Source organism: Juglans microcarpa x Juglans regia, chromosome 3S, assembly GCF_004785595.1.
Source record: "Juglans microcarpa x Juglans regia isolate MS1-56 chromosome 3S, Jm3101_v1.0, whole genome shotgun sequence".
Lineage (NCBI taxonomy): Eukaryota > Viridiplantae > Streptophyta > Magnoliopsida > Fagales > Juglandaceae > Juglans > Juglans microcarpa x Juglans regia.
The window spans coordinates 2,145,680-2,163,022 of NC_054599.1; the positions used below are offsets into that span (position 1 = coordinate 2,145,680).

General features: G+C 33.9%; 2 protein-coding genes and 1 pseudogene across 2 annotated transcripts; 1 reads left to right on the top strand and 2 right to left on the bottom strand.

Annotated features, from left to right (window-relative positions):
• Nucleotides 1-3,369: 3,369 nt before the first annotated feature.
• On the bottom strand, nt 3,370-4,414 carry LOC121257832 (annotated as a pseudogene).
• Nucleotides 4,415-7,130: 2,716 nt separating this feature from the next.
• Nucleotides 7,131-7,751, bottom strand: LOC121257840. The gene has a single exon (XM_041159089.1). The coding sequence runs from the start codon at nt 7,749-7,751 to the stop codon at nt 7,131-7,133; it is 621 nt and encodes a 206-aa protein (XP_041015023.1).
• A 285-nt stretch (nt 7,752-8,036) lies between these two features.
• Nucleotides 8,037-10,601, top strand: LOC121257842 (rust resistance kinase Lr10-like). Its single transcript, XM_041159090.1, has 2 exons — nt 8,037-8,886; nt 9,478-10,601. The coding sequence occupies exons 1-2, from the start codon at nt 8,037-8,039 to the stop codon at nt 10,599-10,601; spliced, it is 1,974 nt and encodes a 657-aa protein (XP_041015024.1).
• The last annotated feature ends 6,742 nt before the right edge of the window (nt 10,602-17,343 follow it).

A 17,343-nucleotide genomic window follows, 5' to 3' on the forward strand; every position in this document is an offset into this window, starting at 1 on the left:
CAGTGGAGGATTAGGGAGGGATATAGAGTATATTTCAGAGTGGAAGCAATACCATGTCTTTGATTTTTTTAAATGGGTAATAGATAATTTATTAAAGGTGCGGCCACTGCACACAGGTGGCAAATCTACAAGCAGTAAGCTAAAGTTATTATATGCCACTGTCCAAACATTGAGAGACGAGCATAATGGAATCATTCACCACACAGCTAGGCGACAAAGATTACTACTTTCCCTTTCAGCTCCACCCTTCCCAAGGGCATAACCCAAACTATCCCAAGACATTTGAAAATTCTGACCAAAGTGCTCTGGCAATGAATTAATTAGAAATATGAAAACGACAATGCCATAACAGTAGCTCAAAGCTATCAAGAATCAATGGAATCAATTTGCTTTACCTTGCTCATCCTCGGGGGGCTTTAGCCTAAAGGAATCCATTGTCTCAGAGTCTATAATGCAGTGGGAACGTCGGCCAATAACCAAATGACGAAAAAAATCATGTAGGCAATCTTGTTTTCTAACTTGTTAAACTGATGAGAATCGATGAAAGTTGGATCACTATTTTTGAACATCTTCACTGAAAGGGGATGGCAAAATCAGACTCAAAATCAGTACTCTGAGATGAGGACTGTTCCCACTCTGTAACTCTGACTCAAAACACATACCCTATTTCTTGAAGACATCTTCCTTGTGAAGCATTTGTTGGCAGCTTGGGTGCAGTTATATATACACTGTAGGCCTAAAAGCTTACCTCGAGAAGACTAAAATGGTTTTGACTGGGTTTGGAACAGTGGGTTAACTAGCCAATTACTTCAAGCTTGGTGATCAATGGGTTTCCTAATGATTTAACTAGCCAATACAAGTTACAATAGTAGCAAATAATGGAAATGCAAATACATCTATCCTTTCTTTCTTTAGTTTTTATTGGGATCAATAAGGACAGACTGGAAGGATCCAAAGGCAACCCCACTTCCATAGTTCCATTATTAACAGGGAAGAACAGGCTCATTCAGCCTCTAATAAAGTTGATATTTTCCACAAACAAAACCAAGAGCAAGAAAAAAGGAAAGGAAAAACATAAAATAACTTACATAAAGAGAGAAAAAGGAGGTTTGGGGGTTTGTTCTTTTTCTTCTTTCCTTGCAACCTCTGTTAAGCATCTTTGCTCACTTCTCTCTCTCTCTCTCTCTCTCTGAATTTTTTACTGGATTTTTTTGGTTTGATTTGGTTTTCTACTATCATTTCCTCCTCTGCTTCAGCTATAACTTATTGTTTTGGTGAGTCTTTATGGTTTTTGCTCTTTTGCATTGATTTGTTGTTTTAGCCGACAAAAGTTAGGTGCTTTTCTTATTAATTTTCCTTCTTGGGTTTTTCTTTTTCCCTCTAGAATTTGGTTTTATGGAAATTCACTGTTGATCCTTTCTGGATCGTATGATCATATCCTCTAGCTCGAATATAAATTTCTTTACCAATTTTTTGAGCTTCAAATTTCTGAATTTCGTTTCCCAGACTTTCATTGGTGCTCTAGATTTCATTACTTTCTATAGTTCGTTTCCCGGTCACAAACATTAAACTTTTGCCGATTTCTCGGCAATTTTCGTTCTTTATTTACCTAGGATTCTAATTCCATGGGACTCTGTCATGGGAAACCTATTGACCACCCAGCCATTGATATCAAGCATGATTTAAGACCCATAATTTAGGACCCCATCACAACCAAACATGATGCAGACTAGATCAAGCCAAAACCAAAACTAAATAATAAAATTACAAATCGAAAAAAACAAGAGAATGGGAGTTGCTTACCTTTTGTGAAGCACAATAGAACCCTAATAGAGGCATGACCAGTTGATTAAAATCGATTCTCTCTTGCAAGTCGACGGCTCCTTCTCCTAGTACCAGATCCCCAACTTCGACAGCCCTGGAGTAATGAAAACAGCAAGAGAACTGGAAAAAAATGGAAAAAATGGAGAGAAGGGAAGAGAGGGAGTGTCGGGCCAAAGAGACAACAGATGAAAGAAAGAAGGGAAGAGAGAAACGGGGAGAAAAAAATGAAGGGGGTGTTCATGGAGGGAGAAAGGGAGAGAAAGCGAAGAGAGAACGAATTCACGAGGGAAATAGGATGTTTCGGTTGAGTAAATGTGATTTTAGAATAAAATAATAGTTTGGCGATGAATAGTACCTCGCCATGTTTGGAGAAAAAGATGGAGTTACTGTAGCTGAAAGTTTGAACTTTATGTTTTACCGAGTCCAATGCAGCGGGCTCAAACACCATGAAGTTCATAATTTAGCTTTTTAAGAGTTTTAGCGAGACCAATGCGGATGCTCTTGCAGTTCACGTCAAGTTGTTGAAATTGCACATTTAAGTCACTTAAGATACTACTAGAGTCTCTCAATAAATTACATACTTCAAGATCAAAAATCTAAGATGGTTGTTCTAGAAAAACGATAGAGAGAGGGAGAGACCTTTGTTTGTACGGTCACTCTTTTAAAAACTAAAGAACGTAAGATTTTTATTTTAAGAATATGGGTGATTAATAAATTTTTCTAAAATTTAATTAAATATTGTAACTTTTCCACTCATGGGAATGCTACATGGGTGTTGGGTTACCCATTTACTAATAGTATGGACCTAAAAGTGTCATGGAAGACATTTTTCATATTTTTTAGATGTACTTCCTAGTATTGCTAAATGCAAGCTATCAACCGAAAACATTTCTTTCATCTAAGGTGAAACATTTTCCAAGGAGATTGTTCTTGTCAACTCACCGAAACATGCATCAGTATTACATATATATTTCTACATACTTTACAGTTTAAGTTCTTGCCCGCGCGCGCATAGCCTGATCAAGAGCTGACTTTTTCACTCTTGCAAAATTAGCATCCAGGTTTTTTGCTCGATTGGTTAATTTCTTCAAGCTTTTAACATCAATTTCTTAATTCTGACCAAAGATTATCTCCAAATGTAGGCGATGGCCGTGATGTTTTCTTAATCTTCCCTTATAAATTAAAGGGTGTCTAGTACTGTCGATTGAATATATAATATATATAGTACGTAGTATACCTTCTGAGACCGTAATTCAATTCATCAAAGAAATATGAGCAAGTAGAAATTTAGAGATAGAAAGACTGCCAATGAGGAGAGCTATCACGAATCAAAGAAGTACTTATTTCTTACAGAGAATTATCAAACAGATTTGTGTTAATTATCAAATATGGGAACACATACTGCCCTTTTTGACATGGGTATTTCCAACAAGTTCACCTCCATTTCAATCCGGTATCACTTTCTGAAGATGTATGCTTGCTAGCTTTCCGATACTAACATGATCAAGCTCGATTCACCTGATTGAATTGATGATATTGTTTGATCTAAATCATCCACCATATTCTGATCAATTTGTCTTTCTGGTGATGATAAGAAAGGTTTGGTAGGCATTCAACTTCTCCTTCAAGCATTTCTAGAACTTTTTTCATTGAAGGACGATCATTAGGTTTCATTTGCATACACCATAATGCGGCTATAATCATCTTCATGCCTATTTTCTTCTCCTCCTGCGTTGCATCTTCCATTTCTATTTCATTTCCATCTTCCAATTGGTCATATACCCAAGTGGGAAAGTAAATTTGGCTAGAATGATCTGCATAAGCATTCAAGTTCTTTCTTCTACTTGCCATTTCCATCAATAACATTCCAAAACTATAAACATCAGCTTTGTATGAGACGCCTCCAATGTTTTTGTAGAACAATTCAGGAGCCATGTATCCCAATGTCCCCCTTGCAGCAATCAAAGAAACAATGCTATCTTCTACTCGGTAGAGTTTCGCCAAGCCAAAATCAGAAACCTTGGGATTAAAATTCTCATCAAGAAGAATGTTGTGAGGTTTGATATCAAAATGCAAAATTTGAATGTCACAACCCCGATGTAAATATTCAATTCCATGAGCCACCCCTAAAGCAATATTATGCATTTTCCTGTAGCTTAGGAGGATACTTTTTTCTTGAGAAAAAATGTATTCATTGAGGGACCCTTTAGACATGAACTCATACAAGAAATCGTTTAGATCTTTCAATACAAAAACCAATGAGTTGGACTATGTTAACATGATGAATCCTTCCAATGGTTGCAACTTCGTACATAAAATCTTCTCCATTAGTTTTGGACTTATCTAAACTCTTTATAGCTACAAGTCGGTCACTTCGAAGTGTTCCTTTAAATACAGTGCCATAGCCTCCTTCACCTAGTTTGTCTTTAAAATTCTTAGTCATCTTCTTAATTTCTGAGTAAGAGTACCTTATTGGCATGAGATTATTGTGACTTTGTAGAAAACTTTCAATACCATCATACATTGATAAATGCCTCCTCCGCCATTTGTATATCAAGAATGCAACCACAAATGGAGTTCCCAATACCATTATTATGGCATGCAATAACCCTATACGTACATAGGCGTCACCAAAAAGAAAAAAAAAAAAAGTTAGGATAAAACAAATAATGTTGTTGTGCTAGCTGAGTCAAATTAAGATTTTTGTTATGATTAGGATCCTCGTAATCATGTACTTTTTATTTTATTTTATTTTTTGCCATATTCATTCATATGTTCATTAATTTATCCGCAATGACATGCGAAAAATGAACAAAAGAAGAAGAAGAAGAGAAGTAAGAGAACAAATTAGAGATATAAGCTCTTACCCCCAGCGAACACAACTATCAAGATGATCTGTCCATACGAAGAAGAATCTACAAGACATGAAAATTTATGCTAATTAATTATTGAAGAAAATGTCTTGATTAACTAACCTGAAAAGTTCCATACATAATAAATATGCATAAACAACTGATCTCTTGATCTCATTATAAGAAGTTCCAGAAATAAAAACAACAGTATTAGACTTTTTATATGTGTGCGTGTGTGCATGTATGAATGCTTTAATCCATCCAATGCAATGTCAATGTACGTTCTTGAGCTAACCTATTAGGTAGAGTGAATAGTTTGCTTACTCATGAGGCTTTGCAATGTACACTGGGTTTCGATAAGGTAATTATAATAGATCTACTACAAGAAAATTACTTATTTACGACCAGTTAATTCTAGCGAAATGACTATTTACAACTAAAATTGGTTGCGAATAATCTTTTAGTCGCAATAAATTAGTCACAAAAGTTCATTTTTCTTATAGTGAGAGTTTCTTTGCAGATATGCATAAAATGGTAATATTTAATTTGTCCTCAATGTTTTTGGGTGAATCGGATTCCCCTCCTTCTCCCAAACTATTAATGTGATCGCTCTCTTAAATTTTGAGTACTCCAAAAAATTCGGTCAGACAAACGACATACCATCCAATTAAGAGAAATGATTTATATAAATTTCACATAGGCCTTTTGAAAAATAATAAATTCTACCATTAAAATGTGTTTGTTTTTTTCTTTTGAGAGACATACTTTTACAAAAAAAATCTACAAGATTTATCTATTAGACTTGTAAAGTTACTCATTTATGTCAATAAACCAAGCCTTAAACTCTGATTGTACGTACATGATCATTGCTATTACCCACGTACGTGCTTGGTTTTTGCTCTACTAATTAGCCTATCATGGCCTGTCAGGCACTCACTCATCAATCTGTAATTTTGCCGTACTGTATCATCCTTGAAACAACTCTTGAGACAGGAAAATCTCACTCACCTTGGACGTAGGATTGAGATACGTACTTTAGCATCGGAATGTTAAATCTGTATCCTGTTAATTCGATGAAGAAAACGATAAATTAAATGTTTGGAAACTTTAAAATATCTACAATTACAAATACCATATAATTAAGGCTTAAGCAATGTCATATTATTCGTAGTACTTTTCATGACAACACGTACCATTACTTTTCATGAAGAAAATAATGAAAAGGAGAGATAAAGGTTGATTCATACGTACTTATAAACGCCGGTGCTAGCTTGTTGATAATGTCTACAATATGAAAAAAAAAAAAAAAAAAAAAGAAGACATTATTTATTCGATAATGAAAATTGCATAAACAACTTAATTTCCTATTGGCTGATGCCTTACAAGGAACACAAATAACAATACAAATAGCATTGAGAAGATCTTCTAAACTAATGACTTATATACATATATATATATATATATAACTGATATTTGCAGTACTCATAAATTATATAAATATCGCGTATTCTTTTTGAAAATGCATGCCCAATTAAGCCGAATATAATTCCTTATATACTAGCTTGTGTATCATCATGAGGCACGTACTACTCATCAAATTAAATAGTGGCCGTAAACCAAATTACAACTTTTGAGATAGAAACATCACCTGCGCATACTTCTAGTAGGAAACCAAGGAATCCTGGGTTTGACAAAAAGATGAATAACATCAGTACCCTCTGGAAACTAATTTAACCAGCAATCGAGTAACTATAATAATGGAAAATAGATAAAAAAAAAAAAAAAAAAACAATATATAATACAAGGTGGTGATGGTATTGGGTTATATATCAAGAAGTTCCTACTAAAGACCAGTTCAATAATCCTTGGGACATTAGTACAAGTACTTCTTAAAGATGAGGGGAAAACAATTTTGGGATAGATATTCACCATGATATACAAGATATAGTATTTCTTGGAATCCTGATAATCCTGTGACAAAGAAAGAAAAACATCAGCTGGCTTTCAGAAACTTAGGATTGAAAATCCAAGTCATTAAAAATGTTAGCTATCATGATTATCTGATGGAGAATTCTATTTACAAGTCTGTATATAGAACACACCATTTACATCATTTACTTGAAAATATTTAATTGAAAATAAAATTTTTAAAATTTAAATCTTGAAAATGGTATGGCACGGAAATGGATGAATAAACCCAGTAATTCTGAAAACGAGGAGATTTATATATGCAAAAGCAAAGCAGATCGGAATTGATATTTTCCTTTCTTTCTTCCTTTTTTTCCCCCCCTTTGAGCCGTTTTACCCACCACTTTTAGCGTCGCAACTGACGTTATTGTTCCTGTGATCGAGGACGCAATTTTCACTTTTGTTGCATCTTTCACAAGAAACGCGCAACCATGAAAGCAGAAAACCATATCTCAATATATCTTGGACATCTGTGCAGGAAATAATTCATGAGTCATTATATTCACTTGGCCAGGATGTCAGAGATATTTGCTCTACTCGGCGTAAGTTCCCCAGATCCGTTGTCTTCGCATCAGAGCCTGCTCCAACATATCTATAACCCTTGAAATAGGACAAAGTAGAGTTGGAAGAATACGCTTCATCATTGAAGCAAGAAGAAATATCCCAATAATATGGAGCATTCATTGGATTTTCACATTTCAGAAAAACCACGCCCTCCTCTGTTGCATCAGGTATGTCGTATGGATCCTCAGAACTAAAATTATAGTGGTTTAGAAAATAACGAGGGGTGAAGGAGTGGCTGTCCTTTTCAATACCGGCCGGGTCTGCAACTCGGATTGTGTGGTCTCCATAATTGATTTCTCGCACGTAGTATTTTCCAGCAAATAAGTATAAAACTGTTTGGTTGTTCTCGCATGACAAGTTATAGCTTGGGTAGCCACAGTTTGTTGGATCGCCTTTCAATTGAAATGGAGAACTTATGTTGTGGATATCGCCGAAGGAAGACGGTGCACAGTCATGACTATCCTTCGCCCTGCAAGTTTGATAGAGTAGCACAATAGCAATAAGGATCATGAGTTCTGCAGGGACGAACATTCCCTTTGCCATAGAGCCAGAGAGAGAGAGAGAGAGAGAGGCTAGCTTCGAAAGATGTGGAAAAACATAAAGTTGTGTATTTAGCCGTAAGAACCTGCGTCATATAATGAAAATTTGACATTCATGAGTGATACATTTTGAAGGAAGAGCAGGATCAATCAGGCTATCGCACCAAAACGGCAACACCCAATTCCCATTTAGGCAAGATATCAAACATCTACAATGCACAACAAATGAAGCCATAATTTCACCTTTTCACTCTTATCTCCAATTTTTTGAAATAAAAATGCGAGTGGCATGATAAAAAAATATGAGATTGTGCAACTTTGTCAATTAGCGTGTGGCACGACACGAGGCAAGTTGTTTCCAGCGGTTTGCAGGCCAACTTGTTTACTTGTACCCTTCCAGAAAAGAGAGATTCTAGTAAGAAATGGCAATCCCAATGTCCCATACCTCTTCTTAGTTTTGATTTTCGCAATAAACCAGTACGGAGAAGGCCAAAATCATGATCATGAATACTGTCCCGAATTACGGTGTGGTCGCCACGGCCCAGCCATACGATTTCCTTTCCAACTCAAAGACCGCCACCCAAAGTATTGTGGGTTTCCTGGGTTTCAGCTATCCTGCACCCATACCAAAGATACTGTGCTCGAGCTGCCAATTCCAGTAAAGCTGTTTGTCAAAAAGATTGACTACAAATCTCAGGAAATTCACGCATATGACCCACATGGTCAGTGCCTTCCTCGCCAACTTTTGGGAATCAATTTGTCTTATATTTCCTCAGATTTCCAACTCAAAAAAGATTATCATGAATACCTTGATGACTATGCCTTATTCAATTGTTCCCATACAAAACCTGATTATAACCCTCGGATCTCTTGTCTTAGTGGCTCTACCTACCGAGTTTGTGCCTTATACCATGATAGAGACATAGCAAACTGGCCCAAACCTCCTTGCACGAAGATGAATAACCTTATATCATTTCCAACGAGAATTATAGATGGTTTTGATAAGATTCTTCACTTGGAATGGTCCAGACCAGCCTGCGGATACTGCGAAGTTCAAGGCTTGAATTGTAGAGTATTGGCGAGTAATAGCACCGACTCAGAAACTGAGTGCTTCCTCAAACATGCTAATCACACCACAGGTAATGTCTGTCTTCTCTCCAACTTAGTTTTCACCTTTGTATTCACTTTTCCATAAACATATAGCTAATATGTGGTTAAGATGCATAAACAGTACGTTAATTGGGAGCAATTTTGTAAGCCATAAGTTAGTTTGGAGTTCCAAACCAGATTAGAACCAAGGCCTGTGCATGTCGAGAAAGTAGTATTCGAGGTAGTTTGCTCGTTTGCTGGAGCTAGGATATTAACCATGCAATTGCCGATCAAACCCAAGAAATTAAGTATGTCAATGTGAAATTTGCTTACAAAGACTCACATATATATACATTTTGGTATCTCTTGGAAAATCAAGTAGATCACCTGTCAAGTCCCAGGTTGTAGCAATAGGTTCACCCAGCATTTACCATAAGACGAAATAAGTTATGTATATATATCTTTTCTTTTCACGTTCTGATGATGAAGACAAGTCTAATGAGTATCTAATTTTGTTGAAATCTTTTGCAGCCAACTCCACAAAATCAGTGGCTACCGGTATGTTGTTTGCTAGCCATATATCTTTTCATTATTGTTGAGATATTGAAGTTCTGACACACAGATTGCTTACTAATTTGCAGGTGCCATCGTAGGTTCTTCTGTATTAATACTAGCAGTACTCTTTGGAGTCTACCGTGTGTATAGTTATAATAAAGAAGAAAAAGAAAATGAAGCAAAGATAAAAGAGTTCTTGGAAGATTACAAAAATTTTAAGCCCTCGAGATACTCGTATGCTGATATTAAAAGGATCGCAGATCGATTTACAAATATGTTGGGCCAAGGTGCATATGGAACAGTGTTCAAAGGAAAGCTTTCAAATGAAGTCTATGTTGCTGTGAAGATCTTGAATGCTTCCAAGGGAAATGGAGAAGAATTCATAAATGAAGTGGGAACAATAGGTAGGATCCATCATGTCAATGTGGTTCGCTTGATTGGCTTTTGTGCTGATGGATTTAGACGAGCTTTGGTTTATGAGTTCTTACCAAACGATTCGTTAGAGAAGTTCATATCTTCAGCAGATGCCAAGAGTTGTTTTCTTGGGTGGACTAAGCTACAAGATATTGCCCTCGGCATAGCAAATGGAATCGAATATCTTCACCAAGGGTGTGACCAACGAATCCTTCATTTTGATATCAAACCTCGTAACATTTTACTAGACACAAACTTCAATCCAAAAATTTCTGACTTTGGTCTCGCCAAGCTGTGTTCTAAGGATCAGAGTTTGGTGTCCATGACCACAATCAGGGGGACTATGGGTTACATTGCACCTGAAGTGTTCTCTAGGAACTTTGGGAATGTTTCCTATAAAGCAGATGTTTTTAGTTTTGGAATGTTGTTACTTGAAATTGTTGGAGGAAGGAAAAATATGCACGACGACGTTACACCTGAAAATGCTGGCCATGTCTACTTTCCAGAATGGATTTATAATTTCTTGGAACAAAAAGAAGACTTACGAGTCTTCATTGAAGATGAAGAAGATGAAAGCATTGCGAGAAAACTTGCCATTGTTGGACTTTGGTGTATCCAGTGGCACCCTGTGGATCGTCCTTCCATTAAATCTGTGATACAAATGTTAGAAGGAAAAGGAGATAAACTTATCATGCCTCCTAATCCTTTTGCCTCCATTGACAATGCAAGAATCAATGCGAGGAGGCCTACAATGCATTTAAACCGGGAATTAGAAATCCTACCAGAAGAAGAGTAAGGATACGCATGTAGACTCTGTAAATATTACATTCATTCTATTTCTACATGTACACGAGTACAGTTAATATTAATTATTTTACTTTCTTAATTTGTGAGGGATCATTCTATTTCTTACAAAGAAAATAAGGGATTAATCTCAAGTGATCAATCTTTTCGTCATCAAGTTCGATGAGTACTGTAATTTCCTGGTGAAGAGTATTGAGGCGCATCTATGTTTTTTTTTTTTTTTAATTTTTTTTTTTATAAAAGCATATTACATTCATTAATAATCGACATTGCAAATTTGACCTAAAACATATATTACAAGCGAACTACAATATTAATAACTCCTCAATACACACTCATAATTGGTATGGTCTAATTCAAGTTGTAAACCTCTACATACATACCTGCAGTCTGAGAGGCGCATCTATGTTTTGACTTGCCCCAAACAAACTGCGATCGATCGAGGACCATTAATTTTAGTATTTGTTTCGTTTTTGTTAGAAAAAAGAGTCATCATTATCATGTGTTTGAACCCTTGATAGCTAGCTAGGATTATGGGTGTAAAAAAAATTTGTGAACCGGTAAATCGGACTGGACTGGATCGGGTTCGTTCCGATCCCGAGTTTGGTTCGGTCCAATACCGATTTTATTTTTCTTAAAACAGGTAAAAATCGATCCAATTTTAATTTTTCTTTTTCTAAAACCAGATCGAACCGAACCAAATCGGTTCATTTATATATTATAAATTTTTAAATTGTATATAATTTTTATATATAATATATAATTATATATATAATAGTTTTGTATTATATGATAAATTACTAATTAATATAATATTAAATTTTAAAATCTCATATCACTATAGTCTATTGTATTAATAGTTATACTAATACTATATCACTATATCTTATAATATACTATAATATATCACTATATTATATATTATAGTATATCACTATAGTCTATAATATAATATATCATTATAGTTTATAATACAATTATAATATATATTATAATATACTACAATATATTATCTCTATAGTATTATATACTATAATATACTATTATATAATATAAAATATAGTATATTAAAACTGAAAAATTGGACCGAACCGGATCGAGACCGGTAAAACCAGAAGTACTGGTTTAGGAAGGTAACCAGTGCAGAGTCAATTCTTGAAAATACAAAATCAATGTATACCGGTTCAATCCTAAATTTTGTCCAGAATGAGACCAGACCAAACCCATTACATCCCTAGCTAGGATCCATAAAATTAAGGAAATTATTATTATATAAAGGTTTTTGTCCAAATTTGATCGGAGAAAGAAGATAGTTAATTGAATATATAATGCCACTCAATTATATGCACTAGTATATCTTTTTATATTTAATTATTTAAATGAAAATTTATTTAATATGTAAAATTAGTTGATATAATTAGAATGAATAATTTTAAATGAGGAACAATATTTTCTTGACTAACAATTAGCCAGGCATCGTTTTTTCCCTCCAATCTTTATAGAATTAACCGTTTGTTTGATTATTTTTATTAATCTTGTTTCAATAAGAAATTCTGAGTGATCATGAGCAAGAGGGAGATCTAGAGCGGGGTATCTATCTTGATTCTAACAATAAACGGTTATATATATATATATATATTATTATTCATATATTATAAATTTATTATGAGAAAAAAAATTAAAAATAATATACGTGTGATGTGTGAATGCTAAATAAAATTATTCATCAATATCCATATCATATTAGATGCGACTCATAGGAAGTACTGGTCCTATGCGATACACAGCCACCACGTGTCGAATGTTGAGCATAGGAAGTCAAGCACGACTATATTTGTTTCTACCGTTTGTATGCACAGCTCTAGGCGGGCCATGACACGACATAGGACCATTACCTATGGGTCCCATCAAAAACGTCATCAATGAGTCAACTCTACACAGTGAGACAAACGTGTACCATTTGTTGACCATTTCGCCCTTCGCTTGAGCCATACATATTCATTTCTTGGCAATGATTATTTGGTCAATGTGACTTTTTCTAATTAATCAATTAATTGGGTTGAATAGTTATTCATTAGATAATTGGATGGATACGTTAGATTTAGAGAATAATGCTGGTTACAAAAGCCAAGTGGACACATGTCTGATAATGATTTTCAGCAATTAATTAAAAAATCAATATTTAATGTAGCAATCAAGCTTTTGGCTCCCAGTAATAATTTCCCAACGCAACTACATCAGAGCTGCTGGTACGTACATGACAATGCAATGAGAGGCATTGAATATATTGAATTATTTTAATGTCTAGTATTTATCTTAGAAAAAATGCTACTCTTGAGTCTTACCACTCTTATCACCTGGAGTTACCGTTGCGATCTTTTATTTTATTTTTTAATATTTTTATTTACAGATTAAAGAAGTATTTTTTTAATAATATTATGATTTTTTTATTTTTTTTAAAAAATATTTAAAAGTGTTAAAAAATATATGTAAGAAAAAATAAAAAATAAATAATAATATAACTAACGGTAGCTCTCAGCGGGAGTTAGGAGCGGTGGCTCATATAGAGCCACCCTTATTAAGCTGCAAATTTTGAATTGTTGATATTGTTTCACGGGCTTTTTTATTATTCACATGATCCACAACTTAAATAGTGGAATTAGATAGACATAATTTGGTAGATAACTATTTTTGTCCAATCCTTAACATGGAGAGGAGAGCTAATTATATAGTTATCTCTATGTAACCTATGGCGGGACATTTAAGCCAGCCATAAGTGGCCATTATGTCACTTTTATTGGCCAAGACATAACACCTAACATTAAGTCAGACATTATGTCTTGGCACGTGAAGGGGGAGGATTGTCCACTATAGGTGCCCCTTTACATCTCCAACTCATATATAGTGGGCAAGATCTCAAATTTGCTTCTCTTAATATGCTTTCAATCTTGTTCATACTGGTAGATAGGTTGTGGGACCACCGAGCACACCTATGAAAGAAAAAACAAGAATACTATATCAAATCTTTCTGAGAGAAGACCAGAATAGCACATCTCGAAAAATTTCTCGTTATGTCCTAAGTCATTTGGTCACATCAAACTAAGCATTCCTAATTCCTCTCAAACCCATATGAGTCAGAGCAATGCTCAGTCTCCATAAAAGAATACGATTATCTACAACTATGTTACAACTTCAAAGAAACAACATAACCTACTAGAAGTGAGTATAGATGAAATGAGATTGAAATTGTTTCCAAACAACCCTTAACTCTTATGAGCAAACCATAATAGAAACACCAAATAGTATGAACAAACTAGATTATTTGGTATTCACAATCGCATTAATTGTTTATGGATTTTGAACAAAAACCTCCTAGAAATTGTTTTTTTCTTGTAGTCTCACAGGATATAAAGTTTGAACTACTTTTCACAAACTCAGGTCCACTAATTCATAGTATGGAAAATCACTTATTGGATGACAATTAATAATTTCAGATAACCATATCGTCATCGATATTAACTCTCTTAGAAAGATATTTTTTTAAGATTATCAACAGTGTTTAAGAACTCATTTTATTCAATAGGTTGTTAATAATAAGGACTGTATGTATTGGGTACCTTTGAATAGATGGCTGGTTTAGGTCGCATGAAACTAGAACCAGCAGCATTCATACGCTTTTTGTACCAAAATGGTACAAGCAACAATCATGCGCTCAAAGTATTTCACTCCTAAAAATCACAAAAGCTAACCATCTATTTCTTCTATGAGAACCAACTATTTAATTCCATCTAGAAAAGTTTCAACAAATATGTGATTAATGGTTATATAGAGGCAACTCAATTAGTGCCAAGGGATTGATTCAACTCCATTTTTCCTTTGTTAATCAGATAATCAACCATATGTTGGATTATATAAACGAAGTAAATCTAAAGTGCTATGTTATGACTTCTACTATGTGAATTCAGTACATTCAGCGGATCACATATTATAAATATTATCTTCTAGTACTCTCTAAATGACAAAAAAATATTGTTATACTACTTCCGCCCTAATTATGATGATCTTATATTCTAATAAATTTTGTAACTCACTAGCACTAGTGGTACATCCTCATTCAAATGTATACTCCCACTAATTACTGAATTACTCTCATTATTTTGGTGATCTTTTATAAAATAAAAAATATTAATATTAATATTAAGATAATGTGGGATAAAACATTCTATCCAAAAAAATAAGTGTTAATAAAATCCACAATACCTCACCCTCACCGAAAATATGAGTAATTTCCTTGACTCAACCAAAACATATTCAAGCTTAGATCTCCATATAATTTCCATCTTAATTGAATTCATGTTTGCACATAATCATACAATTACTCGGCCTTACTAAAAGGAGAATGAGTTTGATCTAAAGACAACACATTTGAATTAAGGCTGCAAACCCATATTACATCAATCTAGGTGTGATGTATCAACTACTTTGCGCCATAATTCAATTATAACTCAATTATCAGCAAGTTATAATATTGTGACATAATTACTCTCATCATATAGCTCATAACATTGCGATTCTATAAATATTTGATTTGAAAAATATATTTTCCTTCGAAATCGTATTTATATGATGATACAACTTTTCTTATTTCATGTCTTTAGAAATATTAGTGTGTATATATAGGAATTTAATATAGAAAAATGCTCATATTACATTTTCTTATTGGTCGCTAAATAAAAGAGAAGCATCTCACTAGCAAGAAAACTTTTAATTTCTCAAGTCTTACACACATTATCCTATGCCCCAAGGGCAGGTATTAGTATATCATATCTCCACTCAAGAAATAATATCACTAAGTTAATAAGTGACCATCCAACTTCTAAACCTCAATGAATTCTTACTAGCACCACTATATTCAATGAGTCTTATATCAATTTAGGCATAGATTTTTCCAATGTCTCATTAAACTTTGTTTAATAAATGTAGTATGAAGTTTTAGCAACTAACTAGCGATATATCTCTATTTTTCGCTAGCTCAGTCTTTTTCTTACTCTTCAATCCACTCTAGGAGAGAAAAGTTTGAGAGAAATTATCTTAGTCTAAAACCTATCTTGCATTAGTGCAACCATGAGTAAGAATTTCAAGCTTAATTAAATCGTACCCAGTTATTCAAACTTTGCAACAGTTACCATGCAAACGTCCAAGGTACTTAATATTTCATTACTCTCAAGGGTGCTCAAAAGTTCATATATCTGCAAGGACCTACTTGTCTTCACGAGAGAGAAAACAACTTCAATAAGTTTACCAGTGCTAATACCACAAAGAGGTGTACTAAAAAACTATTTAAATAAATGTGTCAGTCAATAATGGCCTCAACACTTTTACTGCACATTCACATTTAATGTCCTCACTAGTCAAATATACTAGCAAGTTTTAGATAGTACGTGCTTATCTGTGAGATAATTTAAGTTGATTCAAGATTATAATGTTTAACCTCAAATATGAGAGCAATTATTTGCATTACAACAAAACGCAACTTACATTATTACCCACAAAGTTCTTGAAGGCAAAATAGTGGGTTTAGTTCTCTATGTTAGTTGTTCCTTTTAACTTTTTATGAAAATTTTAATGCATGTGACCCTCACACACTTATAATTTCACTTAATGATTTCTAGAGGTTCTTTTACAATAATGATTGTCTAAAGCTATCTAACACCCATAAGAATCCTCATTGTTTTCAACTATTGATCATGGCGAAGATTAATGCGCCAATTAAGTCACATACCAAATCTTTAGACTTTCTTCTTTGTTATCTCAAAGTAATTATCCTATGCACATTTAATTATACACATTGTAAGATCAAATATGCGCTAAGCTTTCTAATCATCTTTTACACTACAATGCCTAATTATTCATTTCTAACTTAATTTTTATGTAAATTTATGTCGTATAGGAGATTAATTTCAAATCAATCTCAACCATTATCCCAGTAGTTAGTCATATGCAAGAAAAATTTCTTCTTAGATCGAGAAAATTCATTGGGGCCATTCATAAACATGGATAGTATAAACTCAGGCTACTTAATCATCTATTTTATCAAGTTCTAAATATTTGAAGACAAATTCCTAAAATTAACCTAACAAACTCAAGTGATGAAACAAGCTCATGCAATCATCACATTTAGCTCAAATATATAGCATTCACAAAAAAAATAATAATCTAGGCAATTTATAACATAAAATAAAATGCCTAACAATTGACAAAAAAAATGACCTCATAATATCATGGCATGCATGTATTCAATAATCATAATTATGCAAAAAATATTGATGGCACAGTTACGTTCTGAATACATAAATAATGTAAGAAGTTCAGTAAACATAAACATAATAATAATAATAATAATAATAATAATAATAATAATAATAAGCCGCATCCCAATGGCGGAGCTCCGCATGAGATCTTGGGTTCAAAACACTATTTATCACTTTTTCTTCTAGACCCAAACATAATGCAAAGCTTGGATGGCTTGTGACCCTTTGGCCCAAGTATGCATGCCAACAACTCCATTGCCAGCAAGTGTATCATGTGTCCTCTTGTTAGGTCACAAAAAATGGTCTAACCTTAAAAAAAATTGAGTCTGATTTTTCTTTCTTAATATAGCATACTAGACCAAAATAGAAAGTCTGTGCGCTACCCTCCTAGGTGCTCAACTTATTTGCCATTGTCCTTATGGT

Coding starts and splice junctions, on each gene's coding strand:
- LOC121257840 (XM_041159089.1), bottom strand. CDS start 7,751: ATGGCAAAGGGAATGTTCGTCCCTGCAGAACTCATGATCCTTATTGCT.
- LOC121257842 (XM_041159090.1), top strand. CDS start 8,037: ATGATAAAAAAATATGAGATTGTGCAACTTTGTCAATTAGCGTGTGGC. Junction 8,887..9,477: donor ACATGCTAATCACACCACAG/GTAATGTCTGTC, acceptor ACTAATTTGCAG/GTGCCATCGTAGGTTCTTCT.